Raw genomic sequence first — 22,416 nt, 5'->3', positions numbered from 1 at the left:
GACACAAAAACATGCAGACCATGTTGACTACTCATAACAATCTCATCTTACAGTGCATCAGGACAAAAATCAAGATAAAATTTCTACTGTGCCGGTGGGAGGCTTGGGTCAATCCTGAGCATTACTGCGGCCTCAGGAACACAGTAACACCAAGTCATCTTTGATCAGCAACTCCTTCAAACACAAAGGAGCCGGCAAGGGTAGGACACCTAAGGTCAACATGTTAATGAACATGCAGCAGTGTGACAACAAAAGTGTTACATGCAATTCCTTATGTACTATCAACCTTCAAATCCTTTAAAAAAAAAAAAAAGATTTCTAAAGTCTATGCCAAGAAGCACATGGCCAATATTATGGAAAGACTCACCTTGGCCTCTCCTTCCTACCCAAAATCTTCTGGACCATGGACAACAGGACCAGGGCTACCCTGGCTGTAAAAAGCAAATTTAGGAGGAGTTTAAAGCCTTTCATTGCATGCTTTACACACACACCAAAACTTACTAGAATTACAATTTGTGTGTCTGTTCCTAGGCACCTTGACTGCAGCAAAAGAGTTGTGGACATGTTTCCATCCCTTACCTTTTGTTCTGCCTAGCATACCTAAGGTAATTTACCCTTGAAGACCTACCACCATCCTGTGCAATACTGTCAAGTTGCCCCCGCCCAGAACTCAGACAGCTTCATCTCAAGCTCCAAGGATGAAAAGGAGGGAGCAGACCCCAGACAACAGCCTAGACTGCTGCCCCCCACATATACTCCTGCTTTCCTCATCCCAGAGCATTCCCACCACACCAACAGCACATCAGTTCATCCAATTACTCTGATCATCACGGAAAAAGGTTCTCTTTCTCACAAGTAGTGAAACACATAGATCTAGCATTTCTTAAGCTCACTGCTTCAACACAGTAAAAAGAAATTCAAACCTACCAGGGTTTTGATTATTTTTTATTTTTTTTATCATAGAATCATAGGGTTGGAAGGGACATCTGGAGATCATCTAGTCCAACCGCCCTGCCAGAGCACGGTCACCTAGAGCATGTTGCACAGGAACGCGTCCAGGCGGGTTTTGAATGTCTCCAGAGTTGGAGACTCCACCACCTCTCTGGGCAGCCTGTTCCAGTGCTCTGCCACCCTCACAGGAAAGAAGTTCCTCCTCATGTTTAGGTGGAACTTCCTATGCTCAAGTTTGTGCCCATTACCTCTTGTCCTGTCACTGGGCACCACTGAAAAGAGCCTGGCCCCATCCTCCTGACACCCACCCTTTAAGTATTTAGAAGCATTGATAAGGTCCCCCCTCAGCCGTCTTTTTTCCAGACTGAAGAGACCCAAATCCCTCAGTCTTTCTTCATAAGAGAGGTGTTCCAGTCCCCTAAGCATCTTGGTAGCCCTTTGCTGCACCCTCTCCAGCAGTTCCCTGTCCTTCCTGAACCAGGGAGCCCAGAACTGGACACAGCACTCCAGATGCGGCCTCACCAAGGCAGAGTAGAGGGGGAGGATGACCTCCCTCGACCTGTTGGCCACACCCTTCTTGATGCACCCCAAGATGCCATTGGCCTTCTTGGCCACAAGGGCCCATTGCTGGCTCATGGTCATCCTGTTGTCCATCAGGACTCCCAGGTCTCTTTCCACAGAGCTGCTCTCCAGCAGGTCAGCCCCCGACCTGTCCTGGTGCATGGGGTTATTCCTCCCCAGGTGCAGCACCCTATGCTTGCCCTTGTTGAATTTCATAAGGTTCCTCTTTGCCCAGATCTCCAACCTGTCCAGGTCTCTCTGTATGGTGGCACAGCCTTCCGGTGTGTCAACCACCCCCCCCAGCTTTGTGTCATCAGCAAACTTCCTGAGGGTGCACTCTATCCCCTCGTCCAGGTCATTGATGAATATATTGAAGAGGACTGGACCCAGTACTGACCCCTGGGGAACACCACTCGTCACTGACCTCCAACTAGACTCTGTGCCCCTAATCACTACCCTCTGAGCTCTGTCTTTCAACCAGTTATCTATCCACCTTACTGTCCATTCATCAAGCCCACTCTTCCTAAGCTTTCCCATGAGGACACTGTGGGAGACCGTGTCGAACGCCTTGCTTAAGTCAGAGTAGACCACATCTACCGCCCTCCCCTCATCTATCCATCCAGTCATGCCATCATAGAAGGTTATCAGATTAGTCAGACATGATTTCCCCTTGGTGAATCCATGTTGACTACTTCTGATAGCTTTCTTTTCCTCCACATGCCTTGAGATCACACCCAGAACAAGCTGTTCCATCATCTTTCCAGGGATGGAGGTGAGGCTGACCGGCCTGTAGTTCCCCGGCTCCTCCTTCTTGCCCTTTTTGAAGACTGGAGTGACATTGGCTTTCCTCCAGTCCTCAGGCACCTCGCCTGTTCTCCAGGACCTTTCAAAGATGATGGAGAGCGGCCCAGCAATGACTTCCGCCAGCTCCCTCAGCACTCTCAGGTGCATCCCATTGGGGCCCATGGACTTGTGAATATTTAATTGATCCCTCACTTGATCCTCCTCAACCCAAAGGAATTCTTCTTCTTTCCCTGTTACTTCCCCCAATGCCTGGGACTCCTGAGGGCTGGGCCGAGCAGTAAAGACCGAAGCAAAGAAGGCATTCAGTAACTCTGCCTTCTCCGCATCCTCCGTCACCATGGCTCCTGTTTCATTCAACAGTGGGCCCACAACTTCTCTGGTCTTCCTTTTGCTTCCGATATACTTGTAGAAGCCCTTCCTGTTGAGCTTGACATCCCTGGCCAGGTTTAATTCCAAGGCAGCCTTGGCTTTCCTCGTTTCATCCCTGCATGCTCTGGCAGCATTCTTGTAATCCTCCCAAGGGGTCAGTCCCTTCTTCCACTTATTGTAGACTTCCTTCTTCCAGTTGAGCTTTTTCAGAAGCTACTTGCTCAACCATGCAGGTCTCCTGTGTCCCTCGGCCGATTTCTCTCTCTTAGGGATGCACCGATCCTGAGCTTTGAGGAAGTGGTCTTTGAATATCAACCAGCTTTCTTGAGCCCCTTTGCCTTCCAGAGCCCTAGCCCACAGGATCTCTCCAAGCAGTTTCTTGAAGAGGTCGAAGTTCGAAGTTAGCCCTCCTGAAATCCAATCCAAGGCTGTAATTTTACTTCTTGATGTTTTGTGCGTGGTACCCATGATCCTGAACGCTATCATATTACAAAGATATCATATATCTATCATATTATAAAGATATCTGCTTTCCTATTCAGTTACCTAAATATAAATTGAACTTTTTGTAGCGTATCCAGCTTTGTACTGGGCTTAGACTAAAAATAAAAGATTTATTTTAAAGCATAATGAATACACTGTGCCACGTTATCTACAACCCGACAGAAAGACTGTTTGAAGAAAAGTCTAGATTTGGAATCTTCTCCTGTTTCTGGAGCAGACAAAACTGTTCCAAGAACAACATGCTAGCCCAAAACATCACAACCATAAACTCAGAGGAACAGCCCAGGCTATCGCTCACTATACAGTTTCTGAATCTAGTTACAGAAATGATAAATTACAGCGTGGCAAACAACTGAAAAGCTTTCTCCCACAATATTTAGAGCTAGACAGACACCCACAGTGGGAAGGGGTTGGCTTTTTGTGTTTTGTCTTCAAACTGCAATCGAAAGGAGAAACATAACTCTACTGTTACGAAAATATACTAGAGAGAAAACAAATGCTCCTGGTGAGGGGAGGGAGAAAGAAGGGGAACAGCTAGAAAAAACTGAGGCTTTAAGCAGATCGTACAGGATTTAGACTCACTTCAGCCTTCCCTTCTCAAAAACACGTTCACTACTAAAGCTTATTCCAAGGGAAAAAAAATACTGCTGTATACTTAGGTAAAGCAGTGCTGCGCATTTGTACAGCTTTCCCCTCCCCCTGCCACCCTCTCTCTCCCTTTGAGAGGTTTTAGCATACCTCTTGTTCATAACTTACTGGTAAACTGGGAAAAGCAGTGTCCTCCTCTCCTTCAATTTCATAGAAAGTTATAGTTTCTTCTGGCCCTTGAGGCTCCTCTCCATTCCCCGGTACAAACCCATACTGACATTCCTTATTTACACACTGCATCTGACGGCGGCTACGGCTGTATGAGCTTTAAAAACAAGAAAGGAGGTTAAGAATCATCACTATTGGAGTTCCACCTTGGTTTCGTTACTCAATTTTAACTCTGTTCTCTTTAGAGAGGCACAATAAACCCATGGTCTCATACTGTGTCGTTAACAGCCAACTCAGCCCTCCACATACCTCTCCCACCATCCTCCCCAACTCTTTTAGAGCAATGGTTTGTAAAGAGGTTTATATTCACTTACCAGGACCTGCAGGAGAAATTGTCATAGCTCTGATAGCATCTCCTTCCTGGACTGGGGTAGAACGCTATTTGAGGGCCAACCATGTTGTAGCCGTATGCAGATACACAGCCAAAAGTAGAAACAAGGCAAGAATCATAGAATTGTTTGGGTTGGAAGGGACCTTAAAGATCATCCAGTTCCAACCCCCCTGCCCTGGCCAGGGACACCGCCCACTAGACCAGGTTGCTCAAAGCCCCATCCAACCTGACCTTGAACACCTCCAGGGATGGGGCAGCCACAGCTTCTCTGGGCAACCTGTTCCAGTGTGTCACTACCCTCACAGTAAAGAATTTCTTCCTGATATCTAATCTAAATCTACCCCCTGTCAGTGTAAAGCTATTACCCCTTGCCCCATTGCTATATGACCTTGTGAGAAGTCCCTTCTCCAGCCTTCTCGTAGGCCCCTTTAGTTACTGGAAAGCTGCTAGAAGGTCTCCACCACAGAGCCTTGTCTTCTCCAGGCTGAACAACACCAGCACTCTCAGCCTGTCTTCATAGGAGAGGTGCTCCAGCTCTCTGATCATCTTCATGGCCCTCCTCTGGACTTGCTCCAAGAGGTCGACGTCTTCCTTGTGTTGGGGGCCCCAGAGCTGGGCACAGTACTCCAGGTAGGGGGTCTCACAAGAACAGATCAGAGGGGCAGAATCACCTCCCTGAACCTGCTGACCATGCTGCTGGTGATGCAGCCCAGGAGGCACCTGGCTTTCTGGGCTGTGAGCACATATTGCCCGGACATGTTGAGCTTCTGATCAGCCAACACCCCCAAGTCCTCCCCAGGGCTGCTCTCAGTCTGTTCTCTGCCCAGCCTGTATTTGTACTTGAGATTGCCCCGACCCATGTGCAGGACCCTGTACTTGGCCTTGTTGAACTTCATGAGTTTGGCATGGGTCCACCTCTCAAACCTGTCCAGGTCCTTCTTGATACATCCCTTCCCTCCAGTGTGTCACCTGCATCACACAGCTTGGTGCCATCAGCAAACTTGTTGAGGGTGCACTCAATCCCACTGTCTGTATCACCGAGAAAGAGGTTACACCGTGCCGGTCGCAATGCCAACCCCTGAGGAACTTCACTTGTCACTGGTCTCCATTTGGACATCCAGCCATTGAACTCTCCTAAGTAGTCTGCAGCAAGAATGAATAGAAAACGAGTGGTGATCTCAGACAGGTTTTCAAGGCTTCACAACTTGGAATCCCAAATCTACGGTTATATCTCTGAGGAGGATTCTGAGGATGATAGTGTTCTTAAGATGCCATGTTTCCACCACCCTGGGAGCAGTGAATTGGAAGAGAGCACCCCTCACTACTGCCAAAAGTAACTTCCCCCCATGCTCCCTGACAGAGAAGACAGAAATAGCCGAAGTTGTGGTACATGATGCAGTGGCAACACAGGTAACCATAACTGAACTCCAGTTCACATCCAGACAGTTTCTGCTCCAGCCCAAACACTACACATTAGGACAAACTGAATCTTGCTATCAAGAGGACAAGCAGGCTGAATAACTTTTCTTTCACAGCCCCAACCAGTATCTCAACTCAGCAGGAAAATTAACTGTAGGAAATAGAAGGAGAAAGAAGCTACCATGAACTTCTATCTTCTAAAAAAGATATTTCTAGCAAAAGACTTGGCATTGATGGCTGAAGGCGGCAAGGTGGAAGGCAAAGCAGAGGTCTCCATTTCCATGCAAACTCAGGGGCAACGGTCCCCTTCAAAACATGAAGCAATAAGTCAGCAGTGAAGTTACAACTACTATTATAGCATTTGAAGCCAAAGCAAGTGATGCTTTTTCTTTTTAAAAAAGCTTTTTAACATTTGTTTCCAATAGGTAGGAAAAAGGAAAGCGAGAGGGGAAGATGTAATGGAAAACTTTGACATCGAAGTCCACAGCTGTAGTATGTACACTACCTGGCCTCCCTATAGAAAGGGGAGATACTATGAGTGGCTGAACTGCTGATTGTGGGGGAACTGCTGTTGTGACACTGGCTGTAGTGGAGGCAGCAGAATTTGAGGAGAAGCCTGAAGCTGGAGCAGCACAAACACCTGTTGAGGTTGAGACTGCTGCAGCGTTCACCAACACCTGGAAAAGAGTCAGAGTATTCAGTAAACTGCCTCTACAAAGAAGTAAAAGACTTGTTAAATAAGTGTCTTAGCTGGTTTTCATGGCCTCTGGCACTGAGCCGCCAAAACCCACACTTGTGCCCGTGTTTTTTTCCCCAGGACAGGGCTGTGCCACCAAAATGACCCCAGGGATGAGGGCAGGGCCCAACTCACACCCACTTCTTGTTGATTGAGAACGTATAGTGGAAGTTTCTATCAGGGACAGAGCCTGTGCAGACAGTCATTTGAAAGAACTGCAGTTCACGTGCAGAGAGTATACAGTGTCTTCTTCCTAAATTTATCAAAGACAGCGCTAGAGCTTTCCACTGCACTTCGTTCTCATGCTGAAAGCTTTTGCTGTTTTCTCAGAGAAGGCTAGAGCAGCTTTATCCCACAAAAGACAACTACATTTCTTCAGTCCTGTTCAGCCTTCATTCTTCAGGCTGTTGAACAACTAGTTGTCAGGAACATAACCTGCCAGTGATAAATGACCACTCATTTTCATGTGTTCAATGCTTTTATTATGTGCTATCAGTGCAAACCAAACACCAAGACTACCACCATTTGTGCAACAGCTTTCACAAAACAAATCTTACAGACAAACCGCAATATACAACAGATCAAAACAGTATTCTTACGCTTTCAAAGAGATACGAAACCTAAGCAGAATGAAATTAATCAGGAGGAATACAGCTATTACAATTATGTGACCACTACTGGCAAAGTAGCTTTGTTTTGTGAAATCTGAGAAAGCCAATCTATTTCAAACATTTTCATCCTCTAATGACCCTGTGCCCAATTTTTATCTGTCATTGTAATGCAGCCTATTTCAGTGCTTAAAAAAGAACCAGGTGTGTCTAAGTGTTCCAGTGCAACTCCTCACAGAGGTACATGACGCTACATTCCTTTAGTGATAGCATATGTTTTTACACATACTTTATGTAGTCCAATTCAAGCTTTGTGTTCCCTGCACTATAGTTTGTGTATATTCTTTTCCGACAGTTTCCTACATCAACTAAAACAACATCTTGTCAAGTCAACTATCACTAGCATAAACCTAAAGAGAAACGGGAAATTGGAATGCAGTTTAATCAACTGACCCAGCACACTAAGACACATTCACAAACCAGTATTAACATATAGTTGACAAACAAGAAACAAGAGAAAACAAGGGCAAACAGTGAGTTTATAGCTCCCAGATTTACATTCCTTGAGGCACATCATGAGGTGCAGGGTTAGGTGAGGCAATATAGCTGACTTGGTGCAGTGGTCCAGAACTTACAGCATTAGCAATTTGTGGAGAGTTTCCATATGGTGGATTTACAGGATGCCAGGTACCAACATAGCGATACGCAGGTACTAAAGAATCAAACCCAGGAAGAGACTGCTGGCTGAAGGGGTCCGACACGACTGGGTAATATACTGGCCCGTAGGACAGGGGTGGAGGCTCTGAATTTTGAAAGTTACCTTAAAAACACAGAACAAAAGACACACTCTTACCATATTTTATCTTATCTATGGCCTTTTTAATGCAGACTTTCACTATGGTGAACAAAAGGGAAAAATCCATTTAGAGGGTGTAAAATTGTAATCTAATGGAGGGGTCAAAAATCACTTTGGGTCCGAAATTAGACTAGAGGACAACTTGCTCAACTTCTCGCTAAACTCTGTTCAAGAATTGCATAGCAGCATTCTGCTTCGGAGGGGCGGCTTTTTCAACAGGAACTCAGGTAAAGAGCTAAAATATGGGTAATGAGGCACTGAAAGAGATTGCCCTGAGAAGCTGCGGATGCCCCATCCCTGAAGGTGTTCAAGGCCAGGCTGGATGGGGCTTTGAGCAACCTGGTCTAAGTGGGAGGTGTCCCTGGTCATGGCAGCAGGCTTGGATGATCTTCAAGGTCCCTTCTACCCTAACCATTCTATGAATCTATTCTATTTTATTCTTCCCCTATTTGATTTCTGACCATATGACATTAATCTGTGCAAAAGAACCACCCTAGCTGAACAGGCTGAAGCCTTATCAGAGCAATAAGCATCTATGCCTCTGAGCAACAGCTTTGTTATGATGCGCTCCTTTCCAACACTGCCATGTTTCTTAGATTTTAATGAGCCAGGCATCTGACCTTTTTGACATCTTTTTCCTCATTTAATACAGTCCTCCTATTTATCACCAAGTGCATCTACAAGCTTTTTACCAAGCTGCTAGGTGAAACTAAGTTTTGCTGTAAATTTTATGCACAGTAAGAGACACAGCTAGCAATAAGGGCTACTCAAGAGGTAACAGCTGTCATGGTTTAACGCCAGCTGGCAACTGGGACCACACAGCCATTCACTCCCTCCCTCCCCCCAGGTAGAAGAGAGGGAGATGGGTTTCTCCCAAGAGGGAGAAAAAGGAAAACAACCAAACAACAAAAAACCAAAACCCCAACCTTGTGGGCTGAGATAAAGACAGTTTAATATAATGGTAATGGAAGAGAAAAATATTAACAATAAAAGAATATACAAAAAAAAGGGATGCAATACAATTGCTCTCACCACCTGATGATCGATTGCCCTGTCCCAAGCAGCAATTGCAGATCCCTGCCCCCCCCAGCCAACCCCCATTTATATACTGAGTACAAGTCTATGGTATGGAATATTCCTTTGGCCACCTTGTCCTGTCTATGCTCTCTCTCAGCTTCTATGGGAAGCTGAAAAGTCCTTGACTTAATATAAGCATTACTTAAGACATACTGTTTTACTTGTTGCTCGTCAACATTATTCTCATACTAAGTCCAACACAGCAGCCACTAGAAGAAAAATCCCAGCTGAAACCAGGACAACAGCTGAGGCTAAAACCAAGGTTTGCAACATCTTCCATTTAAAAGTTACCCTGGAGTTGAAGTACCAATGCTCAGGGCTTACCAAAACTCAAGTGTCTCCTTTACTTTAAATACAGGCATGCTGTTTTGATACCATGACTATTTGCTTATCAGTAAGCAAACAGATTCCTTCACGGTTTTAGAAAAAGTTCTCCCAAGATAGCATACCTAGTACAGGCCTAGAACCAATTACTTCTTCCTTTTTATGGCTTTATAAAGCCCTTGACACATTGATGGCTACACCAGTGACTCTGACATACTTGTAGCATCACAGATAGCGAAGAACTTGTGAGGACCCCTTACAAGGCTTACTCTGTGTCCTCCCAACCTCACACTTCCTACAGAATCGCAAAGCTGCAGGCAAGCAGCTCCTATGAGCAGTCATGCTCTGAAAACCTATTCCTTCAATTCTCATTAGTTGTTTATGTGGCCTAATACTCAGATACTAACCATTTGCAGGTGCTTCCAAGGGAACCTGGTGGACTTCAGTTCGCCCAGCATCAGTGTAGAGCTGAGGTACTGACTGATCTAGGACAGGAGCTGGCTCAGCATATGCTGGATAAACTTCCACAGGTGATGGTGGCAGCACTGGCTGTACATACATCATGGAAGGCCAATAGCTCTGATGACAATACTTTGAGACAAGGAAAAAATACAAGGTCATGCATACAACCACATACACTCCATCCCTCCTCCAAATCACTACGTGTTTCCGATCTAAAATTAGAAGTGCATTTTTTCCTTCCTAGACCGTTAAGATACTATGCACACCAAAAAACCCCAATACAGCTTACCAGAAAAGGTATTGCAATACCTGCAGCAACAGTCACCTCAGTTTTACACTGCTGTTGTGTCAGAAATCTTTACAGAGAAAGATTCCCACCTATTGACTAAGTCATATATGAAGAGATTGTTCCTATTTCTTCAGTTGAAGAAGCTGACATGACTTCCTTTACTTCCCTGAGCAGCAGCACTGAAACTGCACATGACTGCTTGTGCAGAGAGAACTCTTCAGCAGAGCAAGAGCTCCCAGAACACAGAGAAGTGGTGCTAACCAGTCTAAACACAGCTGTACAAGTCCTGGAAGACTCAAAACCACACATCCCTAATGGTCTTTGAGGTCTTGTCTAAGTACACAAATTTTCCTAAGAATGGCTCAGGTGCCTCCCCTTATCTTCACAGAAAGAGCAGTATTTATCCACCATGCTCCCCAAAAACAAAACCAAAAAACCCAACACCACAACCTAAAGTACAACAACTAAACATACACAGTAGTGTGATTCACATTTTGAGTTAGAACTTCACTTCCTGAGCCATACTTTAATCTCCATCAAGCAAGCCTATATGCATTAATAGTCAAGTGCACAGGATGCACATTTAGCACACTTGGAAGTCTTAAACACATCAGTACATTTGTCAAGAAAAGCAGCAGTTTTTACGGGCAATTTACTATACTCATTTTAAAAGCACTTACTTGCAATCCCAGATTAAAATAATACCGCAAGACCTTTGTATCTGAAATTAAAGAACATTACATTAAAGGGCAAAATAGTATAAACCAAGAAGCAAAAAGATATTTACACACATCAAAAGCATTTTATTTTAAGTTACTCTAACTTAATGAGTAACAGTATTTTAGCACTACTTTAAAGTTTCAAGGGTAAAGAACATATCTTGAATATTAGTTGTTAAAACCAGTTTATCTTTTTAAGCTAATCCAGTTAGATATTTGTGCAATAGTAAAGCATTTGTCTGACCAACTTATTATTTAACTTCAACAATTACATTATCTTTAATTGTGGTTTATTCATCTTTATTACTCAAGTGATAATTGTCAGTGTGTTACAAACCTCCACTGTCTAAGCAACTAGGACTTAAGCAATTCTGGCTTCCTATTTAGGGTGGGGTTTTAGACGAAAACGTATTTTATCAACTAAGAATTTGCTTATGAGCCCCTAAATTAAGTTAAGCACTAAAAGCACTCCCTCACAACCTCACTACAGAAATGAGGAAGGATTTGGAAGCATGCAGACAGCCAGGAGCAGCCTTCTCATACACAAGTGACAATTCACTCCCAGTGTACACATATTATGTGCACACTCTGCATACATACTGCAAATACCCAGACTGGGCTGGCATGCGAAACAACGGGCCAACTCCATGTAGACACCAGCTTCACACACCTTCTGCCCAGAGTTAAGTCTTGTTCTGCCACTATCTTCATCTTCAGAACTTTATTGAGCAATGACCAGAGACACATCAATGTGGACAACACACAGAGCAATCCTAAAACCTTCGGACCTAGTTTTGGGGGTCCCCCCAATTGTTATATCAAGTCAGAAAATGGGGGGTGTGTGCGGAGGAGAGGAATAAGGAGTATGCTCCTTCCTTCCCCTTCTGCGCAAGGGTACTCCGAGTTCCCTGCTTTCTTGCAAGTAGTCTTTTACTTCTGTCTTCTATGTACTGAATAATTTGCCCCCAGGCAAATACATGATACACTGAGAATCAATCCCAGATGTGTGGAGGAACTTTGAAACCCTGCTCCAAGAACAGGGTTTGGACTTGGAAACGCATTTGCAGCTTTCTGAAACCAGTGAAGCAGTTTTCAACCTTTAAAGTTGACCATTGAAAGGGAAACAGAGTGCACATTTTAATCCTAGGATGCAGTTCTGGAACTGCGCTTGAGAAAAATTCTTGATTTCTCAGATTCAAACACAGATTTGTTTTAAAGGCTCAGGAAGAGCAAACCAGCCCATTCCACAGCAGTAGGTTCACGTGTGTGTGCACACACAGACTTTGCTTTAGTACTGCTGGGAACTGAAAGGGACAGCAGAGAGACAACTCAAAAGGAGCAAGCCACTAAGGCCTTCATCTTAGCCACATCTCCAGAGCTACCATACAGACCACCTTCTTGCCATTTCCCCTCTTTCCCCTAGACCAGGGCCGTGACTCCACGTTGCTTCCCTCTCCACCCATCTACCACACTTTCCCAGCCCTGCGCATTGTATTTTGCTGCAGATAGGCACAGCGTCAGAAATGCAAACGCCACTCTTGAAACGCACAAAGATTTGTTCCTCTGTGGCTGCTGCCAATTCTCAACTCTTTTACTGTTCAGCATATTTGATCAGGGCAACAATCCACGCAGCTATTTTAGGAAGCGCGCACAGATCCCTCCTTACATCTTACAGCTGTAAGCTTGCTCCAGAAAGTGCCAGTGATTTGGCTGTAACATTGACCACAGTCAGTAAAATATCAAAAATAACCCAAAGACTCACATAAACGCCAACTTTTTAGTATCTAGCTGAAACTGCATCTACATTTGGAACAAGTGGTTTTCTTCTTTAAAAAAAAAATCTGATTTTGTTCTTCAATTGTTTATGCAAATCTATGCAAAACAAGCAAAGAGATGAATGAAACAGCTGCTCCATAGCAGCGATAACAGTACAAAGGAAGAGCTGGGAGACTGAAGTGACAAACTGATACTGGAAATACTGACATCTGTGGAATGCTGGAACAGAAGCCAGTACAGTAGGAGACCAGTTTTTGTTTATATTCCTCTTTTAGATGTCTCAAAATCAAGTCAATAGTCACTAAAACAAGACACCCTTATGAAGCAACCGCTGAGCCAAAAAGAAGTTAGCCACCCTGACACGAAAACATGCAGACCATGTTGACTACTCATAACAATCTCATCTTACAGTGCATCAGGACAAAAATCAAGATAAAATTTCTACTGTGCCGGTGGGAGGCTTGGGTCAATCCTGAGCACTACTGCGGCCTCTGGAACACAGTAACACCAAGTCATCTTTGATCAGCAACTCCTTCAAACACAAAGGAGCCGGCAAGGGTAGGACACCTAAGGTCAACATGTTAATGAACATGCTTCACGAGCCCTAAGCTCCATTAAAGAGCGAGACCCAAGAGACACTGAAAACTGGAGCTAACGCAGATGCACCAAAGGAATACTAAGGGACATGGCAGGTTTTCCTCCCAGGTCCAGGACTCCAGTCTACTCCAGCCCAAATACCAAGCCTGCAAGTATCTTCAGTAAAGCGCACAGAACGCTGCGTCAAGTGTACCCAGGTATGTTAACCTGCACTACTCCAAAGTTTATGGATTTTTTAACTCAAAGGCCATATAGATTATAATATAGCAGTGTGACAATAGAAATGTTACATGCAATTCCTTATGCACTACCAACCTTCAAATCCTTAAAAAAAAAAAAAAAAAGATTTCTAAAGTCTGTGCCAAGAGGGACATGGCCAATATTATGGAATGACTCAGCTGAAGAGCTACAGGCAGGGCCTGAAAAGGTTATTAATCCACATCCACTCCAGATTCTTGTCAGTACACTTAATGCCCAATTCTCCCAAGTGTTGAAAGATTCAGTTACAGGCCTTCGACTAAAGCTGAAACCCATTAACTCAGATGTGTGCATAGTATCATCTAGAGCAATACTACTACACCAGGGAATTGGAAAACAGAATATTAAAGATTAACAAAACCAAGAATTAAGAGTACCTCAAGAAAACAGAGTTATTGCAGAGCACGTTAGCAATACCTGTGAAGTAGCAGGCATTTGAACAGCCACGCCACAGTATTTTGGAAACTGTCTTTTTCCAGATCAACTTCTGACAAGACAAGCATGGTACATTGTAAATGCATCCAAAAGAACCCACAGAATTTCAGCCCAAAGTTGTTCTGTAACCTACCAGATGTAGCTACTCAAACTGTAGAGATCAAGAGCAGCTCTTTATCATATCTGAAATTAGCCCTTTAGGATTAGCACATTGAGGAGGAGGAAAGTCCCACACAGGGTCAAAAGAGATACTTCAGATGGCAATACATTGAATCGAGCATGAAAACAATTTGCATTACTAAAATATTTTATACTCCCTCTTCAAGTCTACGGATTTTGGAATAGAAGCCAAAAGCTTTACATTCTGATGCAACAGAAGTGGGTTTGGGCTTTTTTTTTGTTTGGTTGTTTTGGGTTTGTTTGTTTGTTTTTTTTTTTTGGGGGGGGGAGGCAGAGGGGGGAATGTGGGGAAGAAATCAAGGCAGACAGTTATAGTGAAACTACACTTTTCAAAACAGTGCAAGAAGGAATACCTGGATTTCACAGACCCTACCTATATGCAGCCAGTTCTTTCCATCACTCATCCCTGAATGAAACGCTACTCTCTCCATCAACAGAGAACATGGGAGATTCAGGAACCTGAACTACAGGTAGTAAGTCTGACAAAATCATGTCATCTGCTGTATCTATAAATGGCTATTAGAATAAGCCAGCTATGACACACAGACTTTCAACATAGCCAGTGTATGGGGGATATTTAAAAAGCCTGTGTACTTCAAGCAATGTACAGAGATAACACACATTGCTTGAACATCAGAGACATGTACAGCCAGCCAGTCTTGCACTGCTGCTCTTCAGAGTAGGCTACAGCTACTCTGTCCAAAACTACACACAACCAACAATCCTTATTAGCTAAGACAAGACACTGCATCACGGAATAGATTTATCTGCCTATTTAGATGTGTGCAGCGATGCAATGGTGGCACGCTTGGGCACCACAGCATTCCCCTCCTAGATAAAAACAAGTTACATAGCATAACAGCAAGCAGAACTGTTATTCCTGTAGCGGAGAGGCACTTAGCTTACAATAAGGACAGCAGACACTTGATCTTTCAGTTATTAAACAAAGGTCTATGAATTACAGGCTCCATTTATGCCTTGTGAGACATAAACATGACAGAATGCGGGGATAAATTAATAACAATAAAAAAAATCTAATATGTATATGACTGTTGCACTGCTTATCAAGCTTGGCTGTCTGATGCAACCTTGCTCTTACATTTTAAGAATATCAGCATACCGTGCAAGTTGACTAAAGATTACCACTTTCAAAATGAAATCCACTTTCAGCCGATAAAGCTGAAAGCTCTTTCTGAGCTCTCTGCTGGTAGGCACTAAGTTGGCCTTTGCATGCTCTTTGCTTAACAGCTGAAATGTACCTTAAACACTGTCATTATTGATGACAGTATATGAAAAGTCCAACGTACCCAAGGAACAAGATGACCCAACACTTTATCCCTCATTTATGATACCAAAGAATGACATCTTGGAGCCATACAGGAAAACACCACAACAGCATGACTTTATAAATACACAGATTTTATGTTTGGTTTTTTTTTTGTTTTTTTTTTTTTTTAAATCAGTTATCAGAAAAATGATTACTCCCCCAAGAACCAGTATGATATAGGCCATGCACCCTCTCCCTTGGTATTAATTTCTTTAGGATGATGTCTAAAACTGCAGTAATCACATATTTGAGTCAGGTGTGAACTTGCTATTCAGAACTGGGAATTAAAACATTTTTAGCATAAGCATCCATAGTATTATTTCTCACTCTCTGTGAGCTGCAAAGAACCATTTCTTCTCACTATAGATATGCTGTTAAGTTTCCATGGAGAACACAAGTCAGAAGTGTGCTGAAGAGCAGCACTAGTAAAAACACAAAATACCGTCATTACCTCGAGGCAGATCACTGCCACTGGGATCACAAGAGTAAGGTGGAAGAACGGCACCAGCTTCTCCCACCTCACTGACTGGAGGAAGAGGAGCTGAGTAAATTGGGAATGGCACTGAAGAAACAGCTACAATTAGAAGGAAAAAACAGTCAAGTCAAATTTGCAATGGCATGTCAAACGATGAAGATGCTAAGTTACACAATTAAGCATGCACTGATTTGTCATCTCAGTGTCCCTAAACACAAGCTTTAACAAAGTTCACTTTAGAAATCACTTTAAAAGAAGTCAAAAAGAAATTTAAAAAACAGATGGGAAAGTTCCAATCTCACAAGCCTTAACTGTATGTCTATCAGCAAGCTTCATATTCCAGTTAAGAATAAAGGTCTTTTTCAACCATTTCTCCACACTAGAAGGCAGGCCAGACTTTCCTTACATAACTGTCTGTCCTAGAGCAACAGGGAACAGACAAATCACTTTAAGTGACTTAAATGAAGAGTTACTTTGAAATCCAAGTCCATAGCCATCATATGTGCACTCTACCTGGCCTCCCTATAGAAAGGGGAGATACTATGACTGGCTGAACTGCTGATTGTGGGGGAACTGCTGTTGTGACACTGGCTGGAGTGGAGGCAGCAGAATTTGAGGAGAAGCCTGAAGCTGGAGCAGCATAAACACCTGTTGAGGTTGAGACTGCTGCAGCATTCACCAACACCTGGAAAAGAGTCAGAGTATTCAGCAGACGGCCTCTACAACTGGCTTTGTCAAAGATTATGGAAACATCACATAGTTCAAAAATTCTCACTTCACATAAATGCATTTTGGAAGTCCTAACTGTAAAGGCAGCTAACTATCCCCGTTCTTTAAAACTTGGGTTGGTAATACCAGTTTAGAGTTGCAGATACCTGTAAGGCATCTTCTCACCCTTCCGTTTTGCTTATATTTACAGGGAATTGTATTCTTTGCTACAGGATGCTGTAAGAGGCAGGTAAAGGGACCCCACAAATTGCCACTAACCAAGCAGAGTGGTCACCTCTCCACAGCGCTACCACAGTGAAGTACTAGATACTACCTTCTGGGGATAGCTGTAGGAAGCCACTCCATCTTGAGGTGACACAGAGACTGCCCCTTCTTCCTGAAGGGATTCCAAAGTAAAGCACGGTCCATTTAAGAGGCAAAGAAGTCACAAGGCACACACACACACCACACCCCTAAATTTTTTTATTCATTTATGGACTGTATACACACATGCAGAGGATGTTTCATAACTTCAGTGAAAACAGTTTTATTGTGACACACATACAACTGGCTTTCACACACACTGTAGACCAGCAGGTGACTCAAGATTTAAGTTTCAGATTAAAAAAAAATATGCCAAAGCCAATTCTATCAGAGGTGAGATCTCTCGAGCCCCACAGTGGTGGAATGAGACTAACTGGAGTAGGACACGAAGGGTAGCGTGATAAAAGCAAGTGCTGTCTGGAGCAGAAAAGAGAAGTAAACAGCACTCAAATATATGCTTTCTCTTTGCGGAGGGGAAGGTGCAAAAGTCATTGACGTATTTAGTACAGTTCAGACTATACTCGCAGACTCAGATAAAAACCTCATCATTTAGGTAGGAAAAGGGGAGTGAGAATATAAACGAAACAGTCATTCCTTTTCTCCAAAAGAAGTCTGACCTACTATGTTAAGCCTACATCCAAGGACAGTTTCTACGAAGAATGCAACACACTTCAAGGACTCCTAATCTGAACAGACAGTGACTAAAGCTTACCAAGTTTGCTGTAGGTTCTGCTGAACTAAATACTGTTGCAGTCTCACAGTCAGGATCTGGAGGGCATAGGCAAAATTAATTGAAAAAAGCAGCATTAAATCTAATCCTTCAGAAACTTATAAAAAGGTCATAATGAGTGTATTACATTCACCGAGCATTCTGTCAGTAAAGACAAAAGTGATACTTACCTGGAGGTGCATAGATATATTCTTCATGAAATTTCCCTGCAAGGGAGAGAACAGGAAGCTATGATTCAGGGTGGGGAAAAAAGAATAAAAATAAAAGCTTAAAGCTGAAGATACCACAGTTACATTTCAGTGCGTCCATTAATGACCTGCTTTCAGTATTATCTTGTTTTGTGCAGAAAAGGTAGCGAAACACTGAAGATATACTCATTTTGTTACTCCAACAGCTATCAAGATCACCATTACCAAATTTACACCGTGCATTTTTAAGCAGCAACTTAGCTTGCTACAGATCTATGCAATCACAAGGGTCATGGTGTAGCAAGCTTAAACATAACAAATCTCCGTAAGACAATGATAAAAAAAAAAATAACGCGCTCACAGGCATGTTCAAAGCTCACAATAAAGATATTCAGGAGATGTTAAGGAACCTACTTCAACAATGAAAAGCACACTGAAGGTCTTTCTAAACCTGTCTTTTTCTCTTCACACACTAATCATTTCACAACTCACCACTTTCACTTGTTTCTTCTTCCTCTTCTGAGGAATTCAGTGCCTGCTTGTTAGGTGGAACAGAGTTTGGGCCTCTCCTTGTTACCCAAAATCCTGCTGGACCATGGACAATGGGAGCAGGGCTACCCTGGCTCTAAAAAGCAAAGTCAGAAGCATGCATTTAGAAAGAGTTTAAAGGCTCTGCATGCTCTACACACACAGAGAGAGTAGAAACAGGCTGGCAGACCAAGCTTGCTGCAACCAAAACTTACTAGAATTACAATTTGTGTGTCTGTTCCTAGGCACCTAGACTGCAGCAAAAGAGTTGTGGACATTTTTGTGTCCCTTACCTTTTGTTCTGCCTAGCATACCTAAGGTAATTTACCCTTGAAGGCCTACCAACATCCTGTGCAATACTGTCAAGTTGCTCCCGCCCAGAACTCAGCTTCATCTCAAGCTCCAAAGATGAAGAGGGAGCAGACTCCAGACAACCGCCAAGACTGCTACCCCCCACATATACTCCTGCGTTCCTCATCCCAGAGCATTCCCACCACACCAACAGCACATCAGTTCATCCAATTACTCTAATCATCACGGAAAAAGGTTCTCTTTCTCACAAGTAGTGAAACTCATGGGTGGCTGCTGGCAGACACCACTGTCTGCACTAACTTGACCCACACATGCAAGCCTGACTCTTCCAGAGAGCAGCACCCATCAAGGACTAAACTTTAACACTTCACATGCCCTTTGCCTTTGCATGATGTCAGGACTTAGTGGCACCACAATTTAAAATACAGAGTTCTCCGAACCAGGAATAAAAGATTGAGATGCTCGAGTAAAAGGAGTTGATTCCCTTGTTTGTGATGGCTAAGCTGACACTCAAAATTCTCCTCAGAAGACATGGTGACTAGGAGACCGATAAAGTGCTCAGAGAGGGTTTTAAGATTTCCAAGGTTGAAGCAGAGGTGCTAAGTCAGAAGATTCTCCCACCAGGCCTCTAGTAGGATGGCAGTTTTCTGCGAGATGCATCTTTCCCCAGGAAATGTTATATTCCTTTACCAAACAAGACAAGGAAGAGACAGAGAAAAGGCTTTGGCATTGACAATAACAAAGTCACTGAAAAACATTAAAAACTATTCATTAGGAGCTGCAGGTATATAGTCTAGCAATGTGGAGAAAAAACTAGTAAGCTCTATCGATTTCATGTCAGGGGAAAAAAAAATTGCAAGGTAATCTGTCCTTATTCCTTGACACTCTTGGAGGAAAATCAGAGCAGAGATTACATGAGGACAAATGAAAAAATGGCTGCTGCTGAAACAGCCCTGAGCAGATTCTTTCTCTCCCATTTAAATAGAAGTCGAGCATTTCTTAAGTTCACTGCTTCAACACAGTAAAAAGAAATTCAAACCTACCAGGGTGTTTTTTTGTTTTTTTTTTTTTTTTTTTTTTTTTTTTAAGAATGATCTGCTTTCCTATTCAGTTACCTAAATATAAATTGAACTTTTTGTAGCGTATCCAGCTTTGTACTGGGCTTAGACTAAAAATAAAAGATTTATTTTAAAGCATAATGAATACACTGTGCCACGTTATCTACAACCCGACAGAAAGACTGTTTGAAGAAAAGTCTAGATTTGGAATCTTCTCCTGTTTCTGGAGCAGACAAAACTGTTCCAAGAACAACATGCTAGCCCAAAACATCACAACCATAAACTCAGAGGAACAGCCCAGGCTATCGCTCACTATACAGTTTCTGAATCTAGTTACAGAAATGATAAATTACAGCGTGGCAAACAACTGAAAAGCTTTCTCCCACAATATTTAGAGCTAGACAGACACCCACAGTGGGAAGGGGTTGGCTTTTTGTGTTTTGTCTTCAAACTGCAATAGAAAGGAGAAACATAACTCTACTGTTACGAAAATATACTAGAGAGAAAACAAATGCTCCTGGTGAGGGGAGGGAGAAAGAAGGGGAACAGCTAGAAAAAACTGAGGCTTTAAGCAGATCGTACAGGATTTAGACTCACTTCAGCCTTCCCTTCTCAAAAACACGTTCACTACTAAAGCTTATTCCAAGGGAAAAAAAATACTGCTGTATACTTAGGTAAAGCAGTGCTGCGCATTTGTACAGCTTTCCCCTCCCCCTGCCACCCTCTCTCTCCCTTTGAGAGGTTTTAGCATACCTCTTGTTCATAACTTACTGGTAAACTGGGAAAAGCAGTGTCCTCCTCTCCTTCAATTTCATAGAAAGTTATAGTTTCTTCTGGCCCTTGAGGCTCCTCTCCATTCCCCGGTACAAACCCATACTGACATTCCTTATTTACACGCTGCATCTGACGGCGGCTACGGCTGTATGAGCTTTAAAAACAAGAAAGGAGGTTAAGAATCATCACTATTGGAGTTCCACCTTGGTTTCGTTACTCAATTTTAACTCTGTTCTCTTTAGAGAAGCACAATAAACCCATGGTCTCATACTGTGTCGTTAACAGCCAACTCAGCCCTCCACATACCTCTCCCACCATCCTCCCCAACTCTTTTAGAGCAATGGTTTGTAAAGAGGTTTATATTCACTTACCAGGACCTGCAGGAGAAATTGTCACAGCTCTGATAGCATCTCTTTCCTGGACTGGGGTAGAATGCTATTTGAGGGCCAACCATGTTGTGCCTGTTTATAAATCGGGCAGATCCCCTAAGTTTAAAGGGTAAAAGGTGCGATTACCAGGAAGTGCTTCTCAGGTGGAACTCATTTGTAGTTTTACCTATTAAATAGCACAAACTCTCTCCTAACTAATCTGCAGCAAGAATGAACAGAGTGGTGATCTCAGACAAGTTTTCAAAGCTTCCATACCTTGTCATTCCAAATCCACGGTTATGTCTCTGAGGAGGATTCTGAGGATGATAGTGTTCGTAAGATGCCATGTTTCCACCACCCTGTGAGCAGTGAACTGGAGGAGAGCGCCCCGAACTGTGCTGTAGCCGGGGTGGAAGAACTGGCTGGCCCCTGCTATAAGCCACAGTCATAAAGACTTCCTTTCCACGAACTTTCTTAAGCATTCTCTTCCGTGTTTTCATATCCATTTCTGCAGTTTCAGTTCAGGACAGAAAAGATAGATTTACACCTTAAACAGCTGACTTTAGAGCTCTTTATCATTTGAGAAGAGACAATATTTGGACACGCAGAAAATGGCCTATCCCAGAAAAAGTGCATTTTAAGCATGCAAACTTCATACCCATATTTTGAAGGCTCAAGCAGGTGTTCTAAATTATGAGCAGAACACAATCACCTCACACGTAAACACCTTCCTAACTTCAGCTGATCAAAGCAGTACTCTTGGTGTTAAATCTCTTTATGAAGGAAGGATGCATTTATTTATCAAAACAAATTCTCCAAATTCATCAAATACAATCCATATTTAATTAGCTGGGGAAGCCCTAGTCTGTCCACAGTCTCTTAGCAGAGGCTAAGGCCAAATCAGACAACCTTTTTTGTTCACAGACCCAGTCTTTATACATAGTTCTCAAGTGCCAAATTTCTTGTTGGCAATTTTGAGCAATACTAACTCTACTATGTATTTTCAATGGATTTGCTCTTTCACAAAGGCAAATTCATCCCTCTGTCTGAAGGGTCACTTTACCTCAAACCTCTGCAGTGAACAAGTTTTGTATCACAGGCTAAATTAAGTCACTTCTAATATCTAAAGACCGCTACTATTAAAACTGTCATGAGTGTCTCCCCCACTCCCCTCTGGCCCCAAGGGAAGGAATGCTTGTGGAAACCTTGTACCAACCTATTCCTGAGAAGTATCCACCTGTTATTTTCTGATAGGTTCCTCCTTTTCGGCTAGGAACCATATTCCAAGCAAGGACAGGTGCCACTTGTGTCACTGGTTTTAAGTTTACCAAAGGAACTGTATGCCTACACGAAGAACACTGATGTTAGCAGTGCCACAAGGATATATTGTTGTGCAGTTAGGCACAGTGTAAGCTGAAGCAACGCTACAAGAAAATAAAACAGAAAAATCCACAAACTTCAGAGTGTAGGGAGCTTGTGGAAATAATGAACAAACAAAAGACGTTTCTCTGACACCAAGCACGCATAATTGTTACTTGTTTATTAAAAAAAA

General features: G+C 43.1%; 1 protein-coding gene across 1 annotated transcript in view; it reads right to left on the bottom strand.

The window, feature by feature from the left end:
* Nucleotides 1-6,973: 6,973 nt before the first annotated feature.
* ALG13 (ALG13 UDP-N-acetylglucosaminyltransferase subunit) overlaps nucleotides 6,974-22,416 on the bottom strand; it is a 31,131-nt gene continuing 15,688 nt past the window's right edge. Inside the window, 13 exon segments of the mRNA XM_063346747.1 lie at nucleotides 6,974-7,919; nucleotides 9,764-9,947; nucleotides 10,788-10,828; nucleotides 15,851-15,973; nucleotides 16,388-16,559; nucleotides 16,917-16,979; nucleotides 17,619-17,674; nucleotides 17,807-17,842; nucleotides 18,317-18,449; nucleotides 20,494-20,650; nucleotides 20,868-20,981; nucleotides 21,141-21,372; nucleotides 22,081-22,208. Coding sequence (XP_063202817.1) covers nucleotides 7,654-7,919; nucleotides 9,764-9,947; nucleotides 10,788-10,828; nucleotides 15,851-15,973; nucleotides 16,388-16,559; nucleotides 16,917-16,979; nucleotides 17,619-17,674; nucleotides 17,807-17,842; nucleotides 18,317-18,449; nucleotides 20,494-20,650; nucleotides 20,868-20,981; nucleotides 21,141-21,372; nucleotides 22,081-22,208 — 1,705 coding nt within the window. The 3' untranslated portion in view covers nucleotides 6,974-7,653.

The sequence above is a fragment of the Chroicocephalus ridibundus genome, chromosome 9 (assembly GCF_963924245.1).
Source record: "Chroicocephalus ridibundus chromosome 9, bChrRid1.1, whole genome shotgun sequence".
NCBI lineage: Eukaryota > Metazoa > Chordata > Aves > Charadriiformes > Laridae > Chroicocephalus > Chroicocephalus ridibundus.
Note: the sequence above shows the minus strand (reverse complement) of the source record. Positions and strands in the feature narration are given on the sequence as shown.